General features: G+C 42.7%; 1 protein-coding gene across 2 annotated transcripts in view; it reads left to right on the top strand.

Annotated features, from left to right (window-relative positions):
* MELK (maternal embryonic leucine zipper kinase) overlaps positions 1 to 24,440 on the top strand; it is a 106,597-nt gene that overhangs the window by 18,827 nt on the left and 63,330 nt on the right. For both annotated transcript variants that reach the window (XM_033238085.1, XM_033238084.1), the window contains exons 5-8: positions 4,226 to 4,369; positions 6,519 to 6,587; positions 9,158 to 9,250; positions 15,927 to 16,025. In XM_033238085.1, the coding sequence (XP_033093976.1) occupies positions 4,226 to 4,369; positions 6,519 to 6,587; positions 9,158 to 9,250; positions 15,927 to 16,025 (405 nt within the window). The remainder of the gene's footprint in view (positions 1 to 4,225; positions 4,370 to 6,518; positions 6,588 to 9,157; positions 9,251 to 15,926; positions 16,026 to 24,440) is intronic.

The raw sequence follows: 24,440 nt of genomic DNA, 5'->3' as shown, positions 1-24,440 counted from the left end.
CATTTGAAACCAGTGGTTTAAAACCAGCCTCAGTAACATAGCAAGACCCTGTCTCTACGTACAAGAAAAAAAAAAAAGCTGGGTGTGATGGCGTGTGGTGCGCATCTGTCATTCCAGCTCCTCAGGAGGCTGAGGCGGGAGAATTGCTTGAGTCCAGGAGTTTGAGGCTGCAGTGAGCCATGATAATGGCACTGTACTCCAGCCTGGGTGACGGAGCAAAACCCTGTCTCTAAAAAATAAAAACAAAAAAATTACAACATTGAATGTTTGGGATCTAGAACTATTTTCTGCCGTTACTACACTGTAGATCTATCTACATGGTCCACAATGGTAATTTTAAAACCTCTTTATATTTTTAGCTGATCCCTTTGTTCAAATAAAATTCTTAGGGCCAGGCGCAGGGGCTCATGCCTGTAACTCCAGCTCTTTGGGAGGCCAAGGCTGGTGGATCACTTGAGGCCAGGAGTTGGAGACTATCCTGGGCAACGTGGGAAAACTTCATTTCTACAAAAAATACAAAAACTTAGCCAGTTGTGGTGGTGCCTGCCTGTAGTCCCAGCTACCTGGGAGGCTGAGGTAGGAGGATTGCTTGAGCCTGGGAGGCAGAGCTTGCAGTGAGCTGAGATTGTGCCACTGCACTCCAGCCTGGGTGGCAGAGCGAGACTCTGTCTGAAAAAAGAAAAAAAATTGTTAAACAAAATCTCCCAAGCATCCATGAACCTAGGAGAAAATTTAAAGGTACAAGAGAGTGGCTAGGTGCAGTGTCTTGTGCCTGTAATCCCAGCACTTTGGGAGGCCAAGGTGGGAAGATCACTTGAGCTAAGGAGTTTGGGACCAGCTTGAGCAACATAGTGAGACCTTGTTTCTACTTAAAAAAAAAAAAAAAAAAAAAAGGCTGGATATAGTGGTGCACACCTGTAGTCCCAGCTACTTGGGAGGCTCAGGTGAGGAGTCTGGGAGATACAGGCTACAGTGAGCTATGATTGCACCACTGCACTCCAGCCTTGGCAACAGAGTGAGACCCTGTCTCAAAAAAAAAAAAGGTACAAGGGAGTATATATTAAAAAACAAAATCCTCTATTTCCTCTACATCCCAGTCATCCAATATTCTTTAATTTTTAAATTTTATTATATTATTAATAGAAATGCAGGTCTTGGCCTGTTGCCCAAGCTGGTCTTGGACTCCTGGCCTTAAGCGATCTTCCCTCCTCGGCCTCCCAAAATGTTGGGATTGCAGGCGTGAGCAACCATGCCCCACCCTAGTCATCACATTTTCTTTTTCTTTTTTCTCTTTTTTTTTTTTTTTTGAGACGGAGTCTCACACTGTCTTGAAGGCTGGAGTGCAATGGCGTGACCTTGGCTAACTACAACCTCCGCCTCCTGGGTTCAAGTGATTTTCCTGCCCCAGCCTCCTGAGTAACTGGGATTATAGGCATGTGCCACCACCTCTGGTTAATTTTTGTATTTTTTAGTAGAGACGGAGTTTCACCATGTTGGCCAGGCTGGTCTCAAACTTCTGACCTCAGGCCATTTGCCCACTTCAGCCTCCCAGAGTGCTTGGGATTACAGGAGTGAGCCACCGCTCCTGACCTTCAAATTTTCTTTTCTCTGAGCCATTCATGTATTTTTCTTGTGTCTCTTGTAGATACCTACATTTATTTCATACGTATGTGTATTTTATATGTGTGTGTGTGTGTGTGTGTGTAGCTTATTGGTTTCTTTTTTTTTTTTTTTTTTTTGAGACGGAGTCTCGCTCTGTCGCCCTGGCTGGAGTGCAGTGGCCGGCTCTCGGCTCACTGCAAGCTCCACCTCCCGGGTTTACGCCATTCTCCTGCCTCAGCCTCCGGAGTAGCTGGGACTACAGGCGCCCGCCATCTCGCCCGGCTAGTTTTTTGTATTTTTTTGTATTTTTTTTGAGACGGAGTCTCGCTCTGTCGCCCGGGCTGGAGTGCAGTGGCCGGATCTCAGCTCACTGCAAGCTCCGCCTCCCGGGTTTACGCCATTCTCCTGCCTCAGCCTCCCGAGTAGCTGGGACTACAGGCGCCCGCCACCTCGCCCGGCTAGTTTTTTGTATTTTTTAGTAGAGACAGGGTTTCACGGTGTTAGCCAGGATGGTCTCGATCTCCTGACCTCGTGATCCGCCCGTCTCGGCCTCCCAAAGTGCTGGGATTACAGGTTTGAGCCACCGCGCCCGGCCAGCTTATTGGTTTCTGTCACACAAATGGTCTCAAATTACTACTTTGCACCTTGTTTTTTTCCCATGTAACAATTGATCTTAGAGACCATCTGAGCACATTCAGATATTTCAGACATTTTTATTTCTCTTTATTTTGTATTTTTTTATTTGGAAATATGAAGTAGGCTGTTTTCTTTTTGTAAAACTTATTGGATAACATTAAAAAAATTTCCTTTTGAGGTGTAATTTAGATATAATAAAATGTACACATTAGGTATGCAGTTTGACAAATGTATATACCCATGTACCTCCCACCCCAAAGTGTAAAACATCTCTTATCACCTCAGAAAGTTTTCTCCAGCGCTTTTGAAGTTTTCCCTGTAACCGTAGCCACCCTGTCCTTACCAGCAACTACTCGTCTGATTTCTATCACTGCAGATTAGTTTAATCTGTTGTAGAATGTGATGTAAATGACTCATACAGTATTCTTTTGCTTATTTTTTTGTTGGGCTTCTTTTGCTCAGCATAATGCTTTTGCAAGCCACTATATCAATCTGTAGTCTTTTATTAACTTAGTACCGGACATTGTTTCATAGCAGTTTGTAAAGAACTTCTTTTTTTTTTTTTAATTACTGCCTAGAATTCCATTCCGTGTTATAGTTTATATAGTATCAGCATTTAGGTCTGAATGCTGGTGTTCCCCACAAATTCGTATGCTGAAACTTAATCCCCAGTGTTAAGAGGTGGGGCCCTTTAAGGAGGTGATTAGGTCATGCGGGCAGAGCTCTTATGAATGGGATTAGTGCTCTTATACAAGAGGCTTTAGGGAGCCTGTTTGCTCCCTTCTACCACATGAGGATACATAGCACATGCCAACTGTGAGCAACAGAACCTCACTAGACACTGGATCTACTAGCACCTTGATGTTAGACTTCCCAGCCTCCAGAACTGTGAGCAATACATTTATCTTGTCTATAAATTACTCAGTGTAAGGTATTTTGTTATAGCAGCCCAAATGGACAAAGACAGTTGTTTCTAGTCTTTTGCTTTTACAAACACTGCTGCTGCAGTAAATGATCTTTAAGGTACATTTTTTGTTAGTGGTGGTGTTTGTTTTTTGAGACGAAGTCTCACTCTGTCACCCAGGCTGGAGTGCAATGGTACAATCTTGGCTCACTGCAACCTTTGCCTCCCGGGTTCAAGCGATTCTCCTGCCTCAGTCTCCTGAGTAGCTGGGATTACAGGCACCCGCCACCACGCCTGGCTAATTTTTTGTATTTTTAGTAGAGACGGGTTTTCACTGTGTTAGCCAGGCTGATCTCGAACTCCTGACCTCAAGTGATCCACCCACCTTGGCTTTCCAAAGTGCTGGGATTACAGGCGTGAGCCACCGCGCCTGACCAAAGTACTGTTTTTTGATATGAGTGAGTATATCTATAAGAGCAATAACTTAATGTGGAACTGTGAGGTCAAGTCTATATGCATTTGTAATTTTAATTGATATTGCTAAAATGGAAACCCAGCTCACAGAAAAGTGGAACTGTCCTGGGAAAGGGATGGAAAGCCTTGAGCTTTGTGCTCTGGTACCTGTTCTGCAGCGTCTGAGATACCTCCGTAGACCTGGGCTCCTTCTGGTACAGATTGAAAACCACTGGTCTTTGGGATAGAGAAACAATAATTACTGCTGGGTTTTAAAATTTCAGGTAATTACACTAAATGAGAGTGCATTAAGATGAGAATGGGTTTTAATACTTTGCTATAAAAATATAAAACCCTGGGTGAGCTTTTTAAAATCACAGTGGTAGTTGGTTTTACTTCTACTTACTGGTAATAAAACTGTTCAAGGAAAGAGTTATTGTTCTCATTCCTGGAGTCATTATTGACTTGTTTGATCCTGAGAGTGTACTTTTGAATATGCCTTCTTCGGTTCTATTCTCTATAAAGTCGAATTAACAATATCTCTGAGTTAAGTGTACTTTTTTATTTTAAATTTCTGTGAAGTGATTTTTGTAAGTTGTAACAATATCTGTGATTCCATTGCTGTTGAAGTACTGCCCTGGAGGAGAGCTGTTTGACTACATAATTTCCCAGGATCGCCTGTCAGAAGAGGAGACCCGGGTTGTCTTCCGTCAGATAGTATCTGCTGTCGCTTACGTGCACAGCCAGGGCTATGCTCACAGGGACCTCAAGCCAGTAAGTGACTGCATCATAGTTAGATGCTCACCTGAGAGTTCAGCATCATTTACCTGTTATTTTTAGGTTTCCAAATGATCTGTTTAGGAATCTATCTTAGGTTTGCTATTTTTTGTTGTTGTTGCTCCAGTCATAACATCACATTTCTTTTTTCCTCTTACTTTTTTTTTTTAAGAGGTGGTGTCTCACTGTGTCGCCCAGGCTAGAGTGCAGTGGTGTGATTTCAGCTCACTGCAACCTCCACCTCCTGGATTCAAGCAGTTCTCCTGCCTCACCACGCCCAACTAGTTTTTGTATTTTTAGTAGAGATGGGGTTTCACCATGTTGGCCAGGCTGGTCTTGAACTCCTAACCTCACGTGATCCACCTGCATTGGCCTTCCAAAGTGCTGGGATTGCAGGCGTGAACCACTATACCCAGCCTTTCTTCCTCTTACTTTTGACTTCTGGGAGGTGTTACTTTTATTTTTATTTTTTCTGTTGTTCAGACAAGAGTGCAGTGGTGCAATTTTGGTTCACTGCAGTGTTGACCTCCAGGGCTCAAGTGATCCACACACCTCAGCCTCTTAAGTAGCTGGGAGTACAGGTGCACACAACCATGTTTGACCAATTTTTTAGTTATTTGTAGAGATAGGGTTTCACCATGTTGCCCAGGCTGGTCTCGAACTCCTGAGCTCAAGCTATCCTTTTGCCCTGGCCTCCCAAAGTGCTGAGATGACAGGTATGAGCCACTACTCCTGGCCTTGGTAGGCTTTTTGGATGCATTCATGAGCGTTCTGTGTATCTGTCAATTGTGTGTGACTTTATAAATGTCTTTTTTTTTTTTTTTTGAAAACAAGATCTCACTCTGTCACCCAGGCTGGAGTACAGTGGCATGATCAAGGCTCACTCTAGCCTCAACCTCCTGGGCTCAAGTGATTCTCCCACCTTAGCCTCCCAAGTAGCTGGGACTACAGGCGTATGCCACCATGCCCAGCTAATTTTTCGTATCTTTATTTTATGTATGTATGCGTTTATTTATTCATTTTTATTTTTAATTTTTTGAGACTGAGTCTTGCTCTGTTACCCAGGCTGGAGTGCAGTGGCATAATCTTGGCTCACTGCAACCTCTGCCTCCCAGGTTCAAGTGATCCTCCTGCCTTAGCCTCTTGAGTAGCTGGAATTACAGGTGCCTGCCACCACTCTCGGCTAATTTTTGTGTTTTTAGTAGGCCCGGGGTTTATGCCACGTTGGCCAGGCTGGTCTCAAACTCCTGACTTCAAGTGATGTGCCTGCCTCAGCCTCCCAAAGTGCTAGGATTACAGGCATGAGTCAGGGCACCTGGCCGGAAACTCTTTTTCCACCTGTTTATACTGAACTCGTTGATTTGAACTCACTCTTTTGGTTTAAATTTGCTTTTGACACAAATTGTGTTTGCTTGTAGTTGACCCTCAGAACACCAAGGAGAAAATAGGAAAAAATAGTTTATGCTAGTGAGTCTTGTGGGGAAGTGATAGAGTGATCAACATTCCTCCTCTTTTCCCTCCTTTTTTTTTTTAAGATGGAGTCTCGTTCTGTTACCCAGGCTGGAGTGCAGTGGCAGGATCTCCGCTCACTGCAAGCTCTGCCTCCCAGGTTCATGCTATTCTCCTGCCTCAGCCTCCCAAGTAGCTGGGATTACAGGCATGTACCACCATGCCGGCTAATTTTGTACTTTTAGTAGAGATGGGGTTTCTCCATGTTGGTCAGGCTGGTCTTGAACTGCTGACCTCAGGTGATATGCCCACCTCAGCTTCCCAAAGTGCTGGGATTATAGGCGTGAGCCACCGTGCCTGGCCCTTCTTTTCCCTTATATACTTCTTGTCATTTCATTAGTTTCTAGTCATTTTCAGTTTGTTGTATCCAGATTTTTTAACAGAAACAACCTTAGATCATTTTTACTCATTTTAATTAATTTATTTTAAAAAAATGAGACCAGGTCTTGCCGTGTTGCCCAGGCTGATCTTGAAAACCTGGGCTCAAATAATCCTTTCCTCTCTACCTTCAGATTGCTGGGGGATTACAGGCATGAGCTGCCACACTCGGACTTAAATCATTTTTAGAAATGGCTAGAGGTGGGATTTGATATAAGGAAGTCAGTATACAGTTATCAAAATACCTTTGTTTTCCCAGGAAAATTTGCTGTTTGATGAATATCATAAATTAAAGCTGATTGACTTTGGTCTCTGTGCAAAACCCAGGGTAAGTGCAGAAATAAGATGCATCTATGTTCTTTGTAAATGCATTTGTTTCTTAGTGTGTGATTTCGTCTTGACTTCCACTTAGTCTTTATTGAGCTTGGTTGCATCCATTGAGAAGAATGTTAAATTTCATCCCTGGTATCAGTAGTTTTTGTAAGTTCTCTAGACGATCATAACATTCAATCAAGATTGAGAATCACTGCCCTAGTTCTAGGATTGGTCCTGCTGAAGACTCCATGAGTGCTGTGGCAGTGCAGAGGTGACTTGAGGCTATTATAGCAAGAATGCTGACTTGACCATGTGCTTGCAGTTTGAGTATATTGCCACTAGATGATGCCTTTGTTTGTTTAGATAAAAGTTGAGAATTTAGTGCAAATCTATTATCCAAATGGTTCTATAACTAACAATTAGTTACATTTTGAGAAACAATCCCCTTTCCTTTTAAAAGAAGGAAAAAGCCCATGTGCACTTCTAAATTTATAACTGTTATGTATTTCCTTAATTTGCATTCCGTGGTTACGTATTGGTGTTCTCCAGTATAACTTCTCTTTGAGGTGACTTTGAACTTTCTCGCTGTGCTGTCTGCAGCAGATCTCCTGTGTGGTTGCCTGTTGGAGGCTTCCTCTGGAGTTCTCTAATCATTATACTCACGATCTCAAAAATGAGCTGTCTACACTCATTAAGAATGTTGAAATTGCAGACTTGTCTCAGGCTTTTGTAGTCCCATTACTGTTTCCTGCCCCGATCAGAATTAGCTAGGTGCAAAGGGAAGCAGATTTTACCCCTTTGGCAGAATGATTCTTTCTGATTTTTCTCTGATTCCCTTGGCTCTTCAGAAACTATCAGTGGAACCTTTTTTCTGGAAACCAAATGCTAGAAGGCAGGTTTTTTTTTTGATTGACAGACATATAAAGAGAAAACATACTTTGAACAGATAAACTGGTTTAAGTCGTTCTCCATGGGAGGCAGTGGAGAAGGCTTGTGACAGACCCTGTGTACCTTCATTTATGGCTGCCACAGATTACCCACATAGACGCATCTAAGGAAAGCGGGGTTGCCTGGGAGAGGATTGCCTCAGCCTTCTTCCCAGGAGCGCGCTCCTGGGCATGTTGTTTCAGTTGTAAATGACATCTTACAATTCACAAATCCTTTGCCAGCTGTAAGAACTCTATGCAGCTGTTGGACTGTAGCTTTGTTTTCATTATGTCTTGATATTCTGTGGGAGGGCAGGGGAGGATGAGCAGATTACTCATTTTAACAGATCTGGAAGCTAAGGGAGTGATTTGTCTTATAACTGCATCTAGAAAACAGACTTTGAAGGCACTGTTCTATGTAACGTATTGCTTTTTTCCCTCTAAAAAAATAGAGCTCTTCTGTATTTGTAAGGATTTGATACTGGAGATAAGGTCCAGTAAATAAATTTTTCCCCCCTGGGATACTTGGAGATGGAAAGACTTGGATGCTTGGATATATGCTAGGCTTATTTATGTATGTGGGTATTTAGGGAAGTATGAACCTGATTTGACTGAGCTAAGGGAAAAGGATTTGTTCATGCCAGGTTGTAGTGGTGTTGGGAATCCAGAGAAGCAAAGACCACATGTGCATGCACACATGTATACAGAGTATTGTGTTGGCTGCAGAAATCCTTTATAATGTGGGGTAGTTTTTCATCTAGCTTCTCTTTGCTTGTGCTCATAAAATGCACAGGTATAGAGTTTCAGTTTTGCAAAATTAAAAGAGCTCTGGAGATTGGTTGCACAACAATGTGGTTATATTTCAGTACTACTAAAGTATACATTTTAAAAAGGTTAAGATGGTGAATTTTATGTTATATGTTGTGTGCCATAAAAATTGGCATACAGGCCGGGCGCGGTGGCTCAAGCCTGTAATCCCAGCACTTTGGGAGGCCGAGACGGGCGGATCACGAGGTCAGGAGATCGAGACCATCCTGGCTAATACGGTGAAACCCTGTCTCTACTTAAAAATACAAAAAACTAGCCGGGCGAGGTGGCGGGCGCCTGTAGTCCCAGCTACTCGGGAGGCTGAGGCAGGAGAATGGCATAAACCCGGGAGGCGGAGCTTGCAGTGAGCTGAGATCCGGCCACTGCACTCCAGCCTGGGTGGCAGAGCAAGACTCCGTCTCAAAAAAAAAAAAAAAAAAAAAATATTGGCATACAATAAAAATTGGCCGATAATTTTATCAGCCAGGCGCAGTGGCTCATGCCTGTAATCCCAGCACTTTGGGAGGCTGAGGCGGGTGGATCACCTGAGGTCTGGAGTTTGAGAGTAGCCTGGCCAACATGGCGAAACCCCATCTATACCAAAAATACAAAAATTAGTTGGGCGTGGTGGCAAACTGCGTGCCTGTAATCCCAGCTACTCTGGAGGCTGAGGCAGGAGAATCACTTGAACCCAGGAGGCAGAGGTTGCAGTGAGCTGAGATTGCACCATTGCACTCCAGCCTGGGTGACAGAGTGAGACTCTGTCTCAAAAAAGAAAAGGTTGTTTATCAAGGTTTAATTCTCTTAAGGGCTGTAATTAATAAGTGTTGCATTTTTATCTTATTGACAGGGTAACAAGGATTACCATCTGCAGACATGCTGTGGGAGTCTGGCTTATGCAGCACCTGAATTAATACAAGGCAAATCATATCTTGGATCAGAGGTAATTATTCATTGATTAATTCATTATATAATCAACAGGCATTTATATTGGTGACCTGTAGTGAGTCAGGCACTGTGCATTGGGGCTATAATGATGAAGTAAGAATAATCTTGTTAATCAAAGAGTTCAGTCTATTTGGTGAGTGAGATATATACTTATAAATGAAATTAGTAACTTGCAATAAATATAGTAACACATAATATACTTATGAAGCAGGGATATTTCTTTTTTTTTTTTTTTTTTTTTTTTTTTTTGAGACAGAGTCTGGCTCTCTCACCCAGGCTGGAGTGCAGTGGCCAGATCTCAGCTCACTGCAAGCTCCGCCTCCCGGGTTCACGCCATTCTCCTGCCTCCACCTCCCAAGTAGCTGGGACTACAGGCGCCTGCCTCGTCGCCCGGCTAGTTTTTTGTATTCTTTAGTAGAGACGGGGTTTCACCGTATTAGCCAGGATGGTCTCGATCTCCTGACCTCGTGATCCACCCGTCTCGGCCTCCCAAAGTGCTGGGATTACAGGCTTGAGCCACCGCGCCCGGCCTAAGCAGGGATATTTCTAGTGTCCTTGTTGTGGTTGTTTTTGAACTAAATAGTGCCATAGTTTGGACTGGTTAGTCTAGCTAGTTAGAATAAAAGACCAAGGTTCCAGGCTCAGTTTCAGAGATGCTGGTTAGCACAGAGAAAACCTGTGCTTTGTCCATTCATAGCTGATTCTCCAAGGCCAGCAGCCCTGTGTAGGAGTCCAGGCTGAGAAGGACTGGGCTTTGCCTGATTTATATTTGCTGTATCTCAAATTATCAAATTAGCAGCTCCTCCCATTCTCTGGAGTACTAGTTTTGCTGATGTTAGTGTCATAAGATTAAAAAAAACACTTTAGTTGTGAAAAGCTCAGGAAGTGCTCGGTTAAACGGGTTTCTTATTTTAGGACATGTCCAAATCTTGTTTTGTTTTGTTTTGTTTTTTCGAGATGGAATCTCACTCTGTCACCCAGGCTGGAGTGCAGTGGCACGATCTTGGCTCACTGCAACCTCCGCCTCCTGGGTTCAAGCGATTCTCCTGCCTCAACCTCCCAAGTAGCTGGGATTACAGGCACCTGCCACCACGTTCGGCTAATTTTTGTATTTTTAGTAGAGACGGGTTTCACCATGTTGGTCAGGCTGGTCTCAAACTCCTGACCTCAAATGATTTACCCGCCTCGGCCTCCCAATTATAGGCATGAGCCACTGTGCCCGGCCTCCAGATATTTAATGTGCTCTTGTGCAGTGTGATCCTTCAGGAAAGGAACATCACAGATAGCAGCTGGTCCTGATTTTATTTGCCTATGGGATCCACTTTTGATGGAGAGCATCTTTTGGAACTAGTGTAAGGAACTTTGGGAATACCAAGTCACCTCCTAACACGAGAAGATGGGAATTGGTTTTGGTGACTTTTTATTTTGATATAATCTCTAACTTACAGGATAGTGCAAAAATAGAATGAGGAACTTTGGTATATCTTTTATTCAAATTCACAGTTTTTTACATTTTTCCTTATTTACTTTATCATTCTCTATATATATGCATTTGTTTTGAAACATCGTATCTCTTTATCACTCAATATTTCTTTATATATTTTTCCTCAAATACCTTTTCTTTTATAACCACACTTTAGTGTCAAAATTTAACATTGATACCATTTATTTAATTCATAATTCATATTCAAATGGTATTAATTGTGCCAATAATGTCCTTTATAGTTTTATTATCCCCCCAGTCTAGTATTTGGTGCAGGATGCATTTAGTTATTGCATTTAGTTATTGTGTCTCTTTAGTCCCTTTTCATCTGGAAGACTTCCTTAGGCTTTATTTTTCTTGATCTCAACATTTTTGAGGAAGCCAGTTATTTATAGTAGAATGTACATCAATCTGAATTTATTTGATGTTTCCTTATGATTAGATTCAGGTTATGTATTTTTGGCAGAAATACCACAGAAATGATGTTGTAGCCTTCTTAGTGCATTATAGGAAGGGACCATATGTTTTCTGAATGTTTATCATGGTCCTGGAATCATGCTGGATACTTTTTATTTTTAACTGTGGTAAAATACACATAACATAAAATTTACCATCTTAACTGTTTTAAAATGTATAGTTTAGTAGTACTGAAATATAATCACATTATTGTGCAACCAATCTCCAGAGCTCTTTTAATTTTGCAAAACTGAAACTCTATACCTGTTAAACAATTCTTTATTTCTGCCTACTGTATTCCCCTACCCTTCTGCTTTCTGTCTCTATGAATTTGACTAATCTAGGAACCTCATATAAATGGAATCATACAATATTTGTCTCTGTCACTGGCTTATTTCACTTAGCATAATGTCCTCAGGTTCATTCATGTAGCATGTGTCAGAATTCCTTTCTTTATAAGGCTGAATAATATTCCATTGTATGTATATACCACATTTTGTTTATTCATTCATCCACTGATAGATACTTAGATTGCCTCTACCTTTTGGCTCTTGTGAATAATGTTGATAGGAATATGAGTGTACAAATATCTCTTTGATATCCTGCTTTCAATTCTTTGGGTATATATTCAGAAGTGGAGTTGCTGGATCATATTGTAATTCTATTTTTAATATTTTATGGAATCTCCATACTGTTTTTCATAGTGAGTGCATCATCTTACATTTCCACCAACAGTGTACAAGAGTTTCACGTGGGCTGGGCGTGGTGGCTCATGCCTGTAATCCCAGCACTTTGGGAGACTGAGGTAGGCGGATCATGAGGTCAGGAGTTCGAGACCAGCCTGGTCAACATGGTGAATCCCTGTCTCTATTAAAAATACAAAAATAAGCCAGGCATGGTGATGCGCACCTGTAATCCCAGCTACTCGGGGGCTGAGGCAGAAGAATCGCTTGAACCTGGGAGGCAGAGGTTGCAGTGAGCCAAGATTGTACTATTGCACTCCAGCCTGGGTGACAGAGCAAGACTCTGTCTCAAAAGAAAAACAAAAACAAAAACAAAAAAAAAGAGTTTCACATGCTAGATACCTTTAATAATTTTCACTTAAGCTCTACGGACTTTTTTTTTTGAGACGGAGTTTCACTCTTGTTAACCAGGCTGGAATGAGATTGGAATGGAGTGAGGTACTGTTTCCACTGCTCCATTTAGTTTCCCAGAAGGAGTGATAATCGTATACCTGATCTTACAAGATTCTTAGAGGTGATGAGAATCTGCTGATTTGACTGTATCTGGGTTTTTCCTATGTAATTTTGAATTGTTTTCTTATCCATGTTTGTTCAACTTCCTATCCTTCTCAGAGCGTCTAAAGGATAGTGGACTGAGGAGTCATTTGAGGTACTTACTAAATGATGCAGAGCTCAGGGTAGTAACTCCCTCAGAGATTTTGGTTTCATTTTCTAAGATGGGGCTTTAAGAATCTTCATTTAAAATACTAATAAAATAGTTGATTCTGATGTTCACAGTCCTGATCATGCTTTAAGAACATGTTCCATTGTAAATATCTCTAATTTCTTCAGTAATTTTTCATGGGAAATGGTTTCAGTTCTCTCTTCCTCCCAATTATTTTATTATCTCTTTTTTTTGAGACAGGGTCTTGCTCTGTCTCCCAGGCTGGAGTGCAGTGGCATGACTATGGCTCACGGTAGCCTTTACCTCCTAGACTCAAGCAGTCCTCCCACCTCAGCCTCCCAAGTAGCTGGGACTATAGGTGTGCACTACCACACCCCGCTAATGTTTTTTATTTCTTTGTAGAGATAAGGTCTTGCTGTGTTTCTGGGGCTGGTCTTGAACTCCTGGGCTCAAGTGATCCTCCCACCTTGGCCTCTCAAAGTGCTGGGAGCCAGTTATTTTTTCATGTCAACTGGTAGTTTTTGGATTTACTTGCATTTGCTTTAGTTTATGATTTTAGTTAATTTATTCTCATATTCAATTCAAAACAGCGAAGTAAAAGTGCTTTGAGTTAACTGAAAAATACTTTTTCTGCTTTCTTTTCTCTAATAAGTGTTGGTAGCACTATGAGGATGTTATTATCACTTTATTCCTCTTTAAGTTTAACCCTAGACATAATCTTTCTGTTGACTTTTTTTTTGTTTATTTGTTTGTTTTTTTTGAGACGGAGTTTCGCTCTTGTTGCCCAGGCTGGAGTGCAATGGTGTGATCTTGGCTCACTGCAACCTCCACCTCCCGGGTTCAAGTGATTCTCCTGCCTCAGCCTCCAGAGTTGCTGGAATTACAGGCATGTACCACCCCTCCTGACAAATTTTGCATTTTTATTAGAGATGGGGGTTTCTCCATGTTGGTCCGGCTGGTCTCGAATGCCCGACCTCAAGTGATCCACCTGCCTCGGCTTCCCAAAGTGTTGGAATTACGGGCATGAGCCACCGTGCCCAGCCTCATTTATTTACTTATTTATTTGAGACGAAGTCTCGCTCTTATCCCCCAGTCTGGAGTGCAATGGTGCGATCTCGGCTCACTGCAAAGTGCTGGGATTATAGGCGTGAGCCACCATGCCCTACCCTTTTTTTTTTTTTTTTTTTGGAGACAGGGTCTCACTCTGTTGCCCAGGCTGGAGTGCAGTGGCGTGATCTTGGCTCACTGCAACCTCCGCCTTTTAGGTTCAGCAATTCTCCTGCCTCAGCCTCCTGAGTAGCTGGAATTACAGACTTGCACTACCACACCCGGCTAATTTTTTTATCTTTTTAGTAGAGACAGAGTTTCACCATGTTGGCCCGGCTGGTTTTGAACTCCTACCTCAAGTGATCCGCCTACCTCGCCTCCCGAAGTGTTGGGATTACAGGCATGAGCCACCGTACCTGGCCCCTCTTGTGGTATTTGATGAGGCCATGTAGCTCACTCTTGCCTGTGCAACCTCTTTGGTTTGATTTTTTTTTTTGAGACGGAGTCTTGCTCTGTCGCCCAGGCTGGAGTGCCATGGTGTGATCTCAGCTCACTTCAACCTCTACCTCCCGGGTTCAAGCGATTCTCCTGCCTCAGCCTCCTATGTAGCCAGTATTACAGGCACCCACTACCACACCCGACCAAATTTTATATTTTTAGTAGAGACAGGGTTTCATCATGTTGACCAGGCTGGCCTTGAACTCCTGACCTCAGGTGGGAGGAGGCCCGTTTCGGCCTCCCAAAGTGCTGGGATTATAGGCGTGAGCCACTGCACCCGATCTGCTTTGAATTTAATATGATGAATGAGTGTCATGCCATCAAGTCTCAATTTATAGATTAAATATTTGACATCCCTGAGGTATAAATGGTCAATTTCTGACCTCCTGCAATTTGGAAGAGTAATCAGATGTTTGCTTCAAAGCAGATTGTTCACTTGAGACATCATAGTAGAGTCCTAATAATCTGATATGATTTGGTAAACAGGACTAGGGGTTAGATTTGGCTTATCTAGTATAAGTACTACCCAGATACATGATGCTGCTCAAGTTATTTTAACTCTGTTTTCTCTTTGTTTCTTTTCTTTCTTTGTTTTCTTCCTTCCCTTCCTTCTTTCCTCTTTTTCTTTTTTTCCTCTTAAACTTTCCTAAGCCTGGGAGGCAAATGTTGCAGTGAGCTGAGATTGTGCCACTGCACTCCAGCCTAGGCAACAGAGTGAGACCCTCTCTCCAAAAAAAAAAATTTTCCTAAGGCTCAAATGAGAGTAAGAGCTGTGACTTCTCCTCAGCTAATGGTGGCATCATTACTGACTAAGGCCAAATACTGCTTGAATAAATAGTTACAGCTTAGGACTCATGGGACACATGGATATCACATATAAAGGTTAAGCTCTTTCCTGGGATTTTGAGATTTGTAGGACTATTTGTGCTGGTAGGCTAATTTCTAGTCTCTCTCTGCATATATGTACATATAAATACATATATATATATATATATGTTTGTTTGTTTGTTTGTTTTTAGATGGAGTTTCACTCTGTCTCCCAGGTTGGAGTAAAGTGGCGTGATCTCAGCTCACTGCAACCTCCACCTCTTGGGTTCAAGCGATTCTCCTGCCTCAGCCTCCCGAGTAGCTGGGACTGTGGGCATGCGCCACCACGCCTGGCTAATTTTTGTAGTTTTGGTAGAGATGGGGTTTCACCATGTTGGTCAGGCTAGTCTCGAACTCCTGACCTCAGGTGATCCTCCCACCTCGGCCTCCCAAAGTGCTGGGATTAGAGCCACCACGCCCGGCTGCCTCTACATTTGAAAAGTCAATCATTGAACTTTATTAAAGTTCTCTACATAGAATTTTATAGTACAGCTTAGTCATATTGCTGATTATTAATAAATTTTAAGACATCCTCATGCCTGTTTACGTAAACTTCATATGTAACCTAAACCTTCAGTAGCACTGTAGCATTGTCTCATCTTCTTATCATGTCCAATCCAGCCCAGCCTACTGGAAATTATTTTCTGTTAAGTGTTAAAGTCCAGCTGGAGGAGAGTGCATTGAATTGGAAGTCAGGAGGCCTTCCTGGGTGGCCTCCAATTGACTGGGTGACTTTAGAGAAGCCTCCTTAGCTTCAGGTTCTCTGACTATAGAATGAGCAGGTTGAAATTGTTGATCTCTGAGCTCTCTTTTAGCTTTGTGACAATTCTGTGATTGTATCAAGAGTCCAGCCATTCTGAAATATGTTTGAATTTTTGTTTCAGTGATTTTCCTTTTTCTCTCTTTCTCTCAGGCAGATGTTTGGAGTATGGGCATACTGTTATATGTTCTTATGTGTGGATTTCTACCATTTGATGATGATAATGTAATGGCTTTATACAAGAAGATTATGGTGAGTATTACAAGGCATAGAATTTCAATGTAGAACTTTTCTATTCTGCATAGTATATGCTTCCATTCATAAATGTACAAAAACAGTCAAAAAAGTTATTCTCTGCTGTTAGAAGTCAAAAATCATAGTTATTCTTTGGGAATGGTTAAGGAGTAGGCTTCTGTTCTGTTTCTTAATCTGGGAGTTGGCTACACTTGTATACAGTAGTTCCCCCTTGTCAGCGGTTTTGCTTTCTGCAATCTTAGGTTGCCCATGGTCAACTGTGGTCTGAAAATTGGTGAGTTTATATAATACAGTAAGATATTTTGAGAGAAAGAAGCACATTCAGGCCGGGCGCGGTGGCTCACGCCTGTAATCCCAGCACTTTGGGAGGCCAAGGCTGGCGGACCACGAGGTCAGGAGATCGAGACCATCCTGGCTAATGTGGTGAAACCCCGTTTCTACCAAAAATACAAAAAACTAGCCGGGCGAGGTGGCGGGCGCCTGTAGTCCCAGCTACTTGAGAGGCTGAGGCAGGAGAATGGCGTCAACCCGGGAGGCGGAGCTTGCAGTGAGCTGAGATTCGGCCACTGCACTCCAGCCTGGGCGACAGAACGAGACTCTGTCTCAAAAAAAAAAAAAAAAAAAATCAGAAAAAAAATCACAGGAAGGAAAATAGGAAAATTATTTTAAAGAGTAATATTTCAAAGCAAACTAACAAAAGAAGACAGGTGGATCTTGTGTTCCATAGCAAACTGAGGTCAGACTAGGAGAGCAGCTTCTCTGTCTTTCTTCTTCTTCTTCTTCTTTTTTTTTTTTGAGATAAAGTCTTGCTCTGTCACCCAGGCTGAAGTGCAGGAGTGCTATATCATGGCTCACTGTAGTCTCAACCCCCTGGGCTCTAGTGGTCCTCCCACCTCAGCCTCCCAACTAGCTGGGACCACAGGCACTGCACCACTACACCCAGCTAATTAAAAAAATTTTTTTTGTAGAGATAGGATCTTCCCTATGTTACCCAGGCTGGTCTCAAACTCCTGGGCTCAAGTGATCCTCTCACCTCAGCCTTCCAAAGTGCTGAGATTACAGGCGTGAGCTACTGTAAGAAGCCTTCTGAATGCTTCTTGAATCCAATTCTGTTTAACAAATACTTCCTGAATTTCTGCTTTATATGAGGTGCTGAAAGGCATAGAAAAGATCTAATGAAACTTTATTATTATCCACCAGGGCCTGATTTCTTGTTGGAGACAGGTATAAGCTATCTAAAAATGGCAAAGGGTGGGGAATGCCATATTATAACACAGTGTAAATGAAGTTAATATAGGAGTTGGGGTGGGATCTGGGAGGGCATCTTAGAGGAAGTGAGGTTTGAGCAGGTCTTTAAAAGAAGGGTAGAAGTATTTCAGAAAGGGATGTGGGCGAGAACATTCCTGATAGTACAGATAGTATGAGCAAAGGCATAGAGATGGGAGAGACATGGGGAGGAATGGGCAGTTTTATGTAGCTGAACCATTGGATCTCTAACAATTAGATGAGGAGACTACCTAAAGCAACTCTCACTTCTAGGAAGTAGCACACAGTGTTGAAAGTGGTAGACCCAGTTGGCTTGTTGCCCGCTCTATAGAACACCAAGTCTAAGGATACTGAGTTCAGTCTTCAACTTTTATTTGACTTATAGTTTTTCCTGTATCCCACCTTGGAAGATTCTTTAAAGTTGATTCCCAGGCTTCAGAGAATAGCTTTGGGAAGAGATGGAATTGCAATAGTTCCAACTCCTTGAAGGCTGAGGAGCTCTGATTCTGCAGGGTCAAAGAGAAGCAGTGTGAGTGGTAGCTGTTAACACCGCTTTGGGGACCCATGTGTGTCCAGGCTTCTCCTTGTGAAGGGGAGATAAATGAGGCAGTGGGCTGGAGGCCAGCCTCCTAGAGCCTGCTGCTGTAGCCAAGACAGCTTGTTTTCCTCCCGAAAAACAACTTGAACCTTCTCGAACTTTGCTGGGTAGCACTCGTTGCTTTGGCTTCTGCATGCTGACTGTGGCAATAGTTCCTGACTCCACAGAACCACACCTGACTGCATCAACATCAGGATACAGAGGAGAATAGGGTTAGGATCCCTTTGTGGGTTTAGCTCCAGTCAGCAGAAGTGATCTTTGTGTAGCTCAGTAACATTTATCCAGTTATACTTTTACAAAATATTAGGTTGGCCTCTTGAATTCTTCCCTCTTTTTGCTACTCTTTTCTGTAAAGTAGAGCTGTGTTTCTTATTCTGAAATAATTGTATTCTAGTATAGGTTGGGTATCCCTAATCTGAAAATCCAAAATTTGAAATACTCCAAAATCTGACACTTTTTGAGTGCTGAGATGATGCTCAAAAGAAATGCTTACTGGAGCATTTCAGGTTTTGGATTTTCGGATTTGGGATATTCAGTCAGTAAGCATATAATGCACATATTCCAAAGCCTGAAATGTGAAACACTTCTGTTCCCAAACATTTGGGTAAGGGATACTCAACTTGTATTATAGGCTGCTAGGATATTTTACCCTATTCTTGGTTTGGAAACTCCATCCCAAAGAAATAAGCTAACAGATTTCTCCAAAGTGAACTAGAATTGAATCTGCTAGCTGGTGTAACATGGAATATTACACCTCCTAGACTTCTAGAAAGACTATGTGGAAACACATAATGGTAGACTTTCACTGTTGGAAAACACCTGGGAAATCATGTTTTCTGACCCTTGTTGCTTGTTTTATATTTAATCCTCACTAAAACGTCTCCTGCCTTGGCTATGTCCATGTACTCTCTCTCAGGGTGGGGGAAGTTAGCTAATTGGATTTAGTTCTTCCTAACCCTAGTTGCACATTAGAATTGCTTGGGGTGCTTTAAAAAATATTGGTTCCACCCCCCAGAGCAATTAAATCAGAATATCATTGATGTTTTTGAAATTCATAATCTTCAGAATCTCTACTTTCTATCTGTTGACTTTGGTAAATTATTTAGCCTCTCTGTATCTTCATTTCTTTGTCTGTAAAAATGGATGAAATAACATGGCATAGGGTTGTTTTGAAGATTAAATGAGTTAATCCATGAAAAACATTTAGAGTGGTGCTCAATAAATGTAGCTATCATTGTTATTATTATTATTATTTGAGACGGCGTCTTGCTCTGTTGCCCAGGCAAGAGTGCAGTGGTTAGATCTCAGCTCACTGTAACCTCCACCTCCCGGGTTCAAGCAATTCTTCTGCCTCAGCCTCCCAAGTAGCTGGGACTACAGTTGCACACCACCATGCCTGGATAATTTTTGTATTTTTAGTAGAGATGGGGTTTCACCATATTGGCCAGGCTGGTCTTGAACTCCTTACCTCGTGATCTGCTCGTCTCTGCCTCCCAAAGTGCTGGGATTATAGGTGTGAGCCACCCTGCCTGGCTGCTATATTTATTTTATTTTTGTTTTTTGTTTTTTTCTGTGACAGAGTCTCTCTCTGTCACCCAGGCTGGAGTGCAATGGCGCGATCTCAGCTCACTACAACCTATCCCTCCTCAATTCAAGCGATTCTCTTGCCTCAGTCTCCTCAGTAGCTGGGATTACAATCATGCGCCACCGTGCCTGGCTAATTTTTTTATTTTTAGTAGAGGTGGGGTTTTGCCATGTTGGCCAAGCTGGTCTCGGACTCCTGACCTCAAGTGATCCACACACCTCGGCCTTCCAAAATGCTGGCATTACAGGCATGAGCCACCACATCTGGCAATTATTTTTGAGACAAAGCCTTGCTCTGTTGCCAAGGCTGGAGTATAGTGGTGCCATCTCGGCTCACTGCAAGCTCTGCCTCCTGGGTTCAAGAGATTCTCCTGCCTCAGCCTCCCGACTAGCTGGGATTACAGGCAAGTGCCACTAAGCCCAGCTAATTTTGTATGTTTAGTAGAGATGAGGTTTCACGATGTTGGCCAGGCTGCTCTCGAACTCCTGACCTCAAGTGATCCTCCTGCCTTGACCTCCCAAAGAGGCTGGGATTATATGCATTTCTAAATGAGATTTGCTAGTATTTTGTCCAGGACTTAAAATTGGCTCAAAAATTAATGTGTGCTTTTTTGGGAACTATCTTTGTACATTTGGTTTTGGATTCATGATTTGTATTAGCCCCATAAAGTTACATTGGGGAGTATTCTTTCTTTTACTTGTCTTGGGAGAGCTTAACATTTTGTGGATGGAAGTTCAGCTCCACCTGTGCCTTCTTTATGGAAAGATTTTTAACTAACATATAACATTTAACTAACATAGATCATAACATTTCATTTGAAGCTCTCTAGTGGCCTCTTTCTCATCTCATACAAGCCAGAGTTTGCCCTGTGTACTGTGGGGTTTCCCCCGTGTAATGTGGCCTCCCATCACCTCACTGCCCTTGTGGTTTACTTCCTGCCTCACTTGTGCTACCCGCATTGTTCTCCTTGTTGTTTCTTTTTCTCCCTTTTTCTGGAACATGCTAAGATGTGCCTGCTTTAGGGCATTTGTATTTACCCTTTCACCTGAAATGGTTTTCTCCAGGAGAGATGCTTTGTTTCCTCCCTTCTTTCAGGTCTCTGTTCAAATGTTCTCTAATCAGAAAGACAACCACTTGTTTATGTGTTCGTTTGTTCATTTACTCATTTATTTGATGTCATTTTACCTCAGGGAGGAGGAAAATAGTTACCAAACACCTAATATGTGCCAGGCACTTTTCTAGATGTGTGGGGTATATCTGTGAATAAAACGAATGAAAGATCCCTGTCCTCGTGGAGTTTATCATCTAGTAGTGGGGATATAGAGAAAGGCAATAAGCCTAATAAGTAAATTTTACTAAAAGATGATATGTACTTTGGAAAAGAGAAACAAATTGAGTAGGATAAAGAGGAATCAGGAGTACAGATGGGGGCGTTGTGGAGGAAAGGTCCAGTAGGTTGCATGATTAAACAAGATGGTCAGGATAAACTTCATGGAGGCGAGATGTAAGGAGACTTGAAGGATGTGAGAGTGTCAAGTGAGAAAAATATTTCCGGCAGAGGGAACAGCTAGAGCAAAGACTGGGAGGTAGGAACACACCTGGTGTTGTCAACGGAGGGCGAGAGGGCCAATGCAGCCTTGAGTTTAGTAAGTGAAGAGGCCAGTAGGAAAGGAAACCTTGGGAACAGGAGGTCAAGCTGCTTTGGGCTGGGTAGGCTCTCGTAAGGACTTTAGCATTTTTTCTACGTGAAATGGATAGCCATTGGAGGCTTTTGAGGACATGATTTGGTTTAGTTTTTTTTTTTTTGAGACAGAGTCTCGCTCTGTCACCCAGGCTGGAGTGCAGTGGCGCCATCTCAGCTCACTGCAAGCTCCGCCTCCCGGGTTTATGCCATTCTCCTGCCTCGGCCTCCCGAGTAGCTGGGACTACAGGCGCCCGCCACCTCGCCCGGCTAGTTTTTTGTATTTTTTTTAGTAGAGACGGGGTTTCACCGTATTCGCCAGGATGGTCTTCATTTCCTGACCTTGTGATCCGCCCGTCTCGGCCTCCCAAAGTGCTGGGATTACAGGCTTGAGCCACCGCGCCCGGCCGATTTGGTTTAGTTTTTAACAGGATCACACTGGCTGCTGTGTGGAGATGACTGTAGGAAGTGAAGAAGAGAACCAGGGCATCTGGTCAGGAGGATATTGTAATGATTCAGATAAGAGATGGTGGCAGTGGAGGTGGTAAAAAGTGGGTAGATAACAGATGTCTTTCTTTGTTTGTTTGTTTTGTTTTTGAGATGGAGGCTCACCCGGTCGCCCAGGCTAGAGGGCAGTGGTGTGATTTTGGCTCACTGCAACCTGCACCTCCTGGGTTCAAGTGATTCTCCTGCCTCAGCTTCCCAAGTAGCTGGGATTATAGGTTCTTGCCACCATGTGTGGCTAATTTTTGTAGTTTTAGTAGAGATGGGGTTTCACCATGTTGGCCAGGTTGGTCTTGAACTCCTAACCTCAGGTGATCCACCTGCCTCGGCCTCCCAAGGTTCTGGGATTACAGGCGTGAGCCACCACTTCTGGTCTGGATGTCTTTTTTAAAAAATTATTTTTGTATTAACATAAAGTAAAATTGACCCTTTGTATATACAGGTCTATGAATTCTAACACATGTATAGGTTCATATAACCATCGCCACAGTCAGAATGTAGAACAGTCTGGATGTCTTTTGAAGGCGTAGCTAACATGATTTGTGGATGGATTGGATGAGGGGAGTAACCTGAGTAGCTAGAAAGTTGGAAAATTATTAAAGGTATCTAGCATGTGAAACTCTTTTTTTTTTTTTTTTTTTGAGGCAGAGTCTTACTTGTCACCCAGGCTGGAGTGCAATGGTGTGATCTTGGCTCACTGCAACCTCTGCCTCCCAGGTTCAAGCAATTCTCCTGCCTCAGCCTCCTGAGTAGCTGGGATTACAGGCTCCCACCACGCCCAGCTATTTTTATAGTTTTAGCAGAGACGGGGTTTCACCATGTTGGACAGGCTGGTCTCGAACTCCTGACCTTAGGTGATCAGCCTGCCTCGGCCTCCCAAGTGTTGGAATTACAGGTGTGAGCCACCGTGCCTGGCCATAAAACCTATTTCTTAGAGGCAATCATTGTTACCATGTTTATCAGATTTTTATGTATTTTTTTTCAGACATTAGTCTGCATATGTAAGGAATTATATATTTATATATTTTCTCTTTCTGCTACCCCCTTCCCAGTTTTTTTTTTTTTTACACAGATGGTAGCATATCATAAACATTGTTCTGCACCTTGTTTTCCTCCCTTAGCAGTGTGTCTTGGAAATCATAGCACTTCATACCCAGCTCAGAGCCTCTTCATTCTTTTTATGACTGCATAGAATTGCAGTGTATGCATGTACTATAATTTATTTAACCAGTCCTAGGTTAATGGACGTTTAAGTAATTTCCAAGTAGTAATTTGTACATTGTGAATATAATAAATCTGTAAGAAAATTTCTAGAACAGTTGTTGGGTCAAAGGCATATGAATTAGTAATCTGATAGATATTGCCAAATTGCTTCCTAGTAAAGTCGTATTGGTTTATGCAACTACCAACAGTAGCATAATAATGCCAGTTTCTCCATATCCCCCACCAATACAGTGTATCACTGTTTTTGATCGTTATGTTTAAGACTTGTTTTTTTGCTCTGCAGGAATTTTTAGTTTTTAGTGAAATTCATCAGTCTTTTTCTTTCTTTTTTTTTTTTTTTTTTTAGAGATAGGGTCTTGCTTTGTCACCCAGGCTGAAGTACAGTGGTGCAGTCATAGCTTGCTGCAGCCTCAGTCTCCTGGGCTCAAGTGATCCTCCTGCCTCAGCCTCCTGAGTATCTGGAACTACAGGCGTGCTCCACCACACTTGGCTAATCTTTTTTGTAGAGATAGGGTCTCACTATGTTGCTGAGGCTTGTCTCTGGCCTCAAGTGAACCTCCCACCTTGGCCTCCCAAAATGTTGGGATTATAGGCATGAACCACTGTGCCCAGCCTGTCAATTTTTTATTGTCATATTTGGAAGGGCTTTTTGACTTTATTTTATTTTATTTTTTTTTTTGAGACAAAGTCTTGCTCTGTCGCCCAGGCTGGAGTGCAGTGGCCAGATCTCAGCTCACTGCAAGCTCCGCCTCCCGGGTTCCCGCCATTCTCCTGCCTCAGTCTCCCAAGTACCTGGGACTACAGGCGCCCGCCACCTCGCCTGGCTAATTGTTTGTATTTTTAGTAGAGACGGGGTTTCACCGTGTTAACCAGGATAGTCTTGATCTCCTGACCTCGTGATCCACCCGTCTCGGCCTCCCAAAGTGCTGGGATTACAGGCTTGAGCCACCGCACCCGGCTTGACTTTATTTTTTAAAATATTCATGTTTTCTTCTAGTGCTTTTATGGTTTCACTTTTTAAAAATGTTTAAATGTTTGATTCATCTAGAATTTGCTTTAGTGTGTTTTCTTGACTTTAAACATCATTAAAAAAAACAAAACTGTAGAGATTTGCTTTCATATTCTGGATTCTGGATTTTAAAGATCTAAATGTAGGTCAGGTGTGGTGGCTCATGCCTGTAATCTCACCACTTTGGGAGGCTAAGGCAGGGACATGGCTTGAGGCCAGAAGTTTGAGACCAGCCTGGGCAACATAGTGAGACTCTGTCTCTACAAAAAATAAAATTAGCTGGGCATGGTGGCATTTGTCTTTAGTCCTAGCTACTTAGGAGACTGAGGTGGGAGGATTGCTTGAGCCTAGGAGTTCAAGGCTGCAGTGGGCTTTGATTGCACCATTGCACTCCAGCTCAGGCTACATTCCCCACATCTTAAAAAAAAAAAAAAAAAGAAGGTCAGGCCCAGTGGCTCATGCCTGTAATCCCTGCACTTTGGGAAGCCAAGATGGGCAGATCACTTGAGGCCAGGAGTAGCTTGGCTAATATGGTGAAACCCCAT

Source organism: Trachypithecus francoisi, unplaced genomic scaffold (genome assembly GCF_009764315.1).
Source record: "Trachypithecus francoisi isolate TF-2019V2 unplaced genomic scaffold, Tfra_2.0 Lachesis_group16, whole genome shotgun sequence".
NCBI classification, from domain to species: domain Eukaryota; kingdom Metazoa; phylum Chordata; class Mammalia; order Primates; family Cercopithecidae; genus Trachypithecus; species Trachypithecus francoisi.
This window is presented reverse-complemented; position numbering and strand designations above follow the sequence as displayed.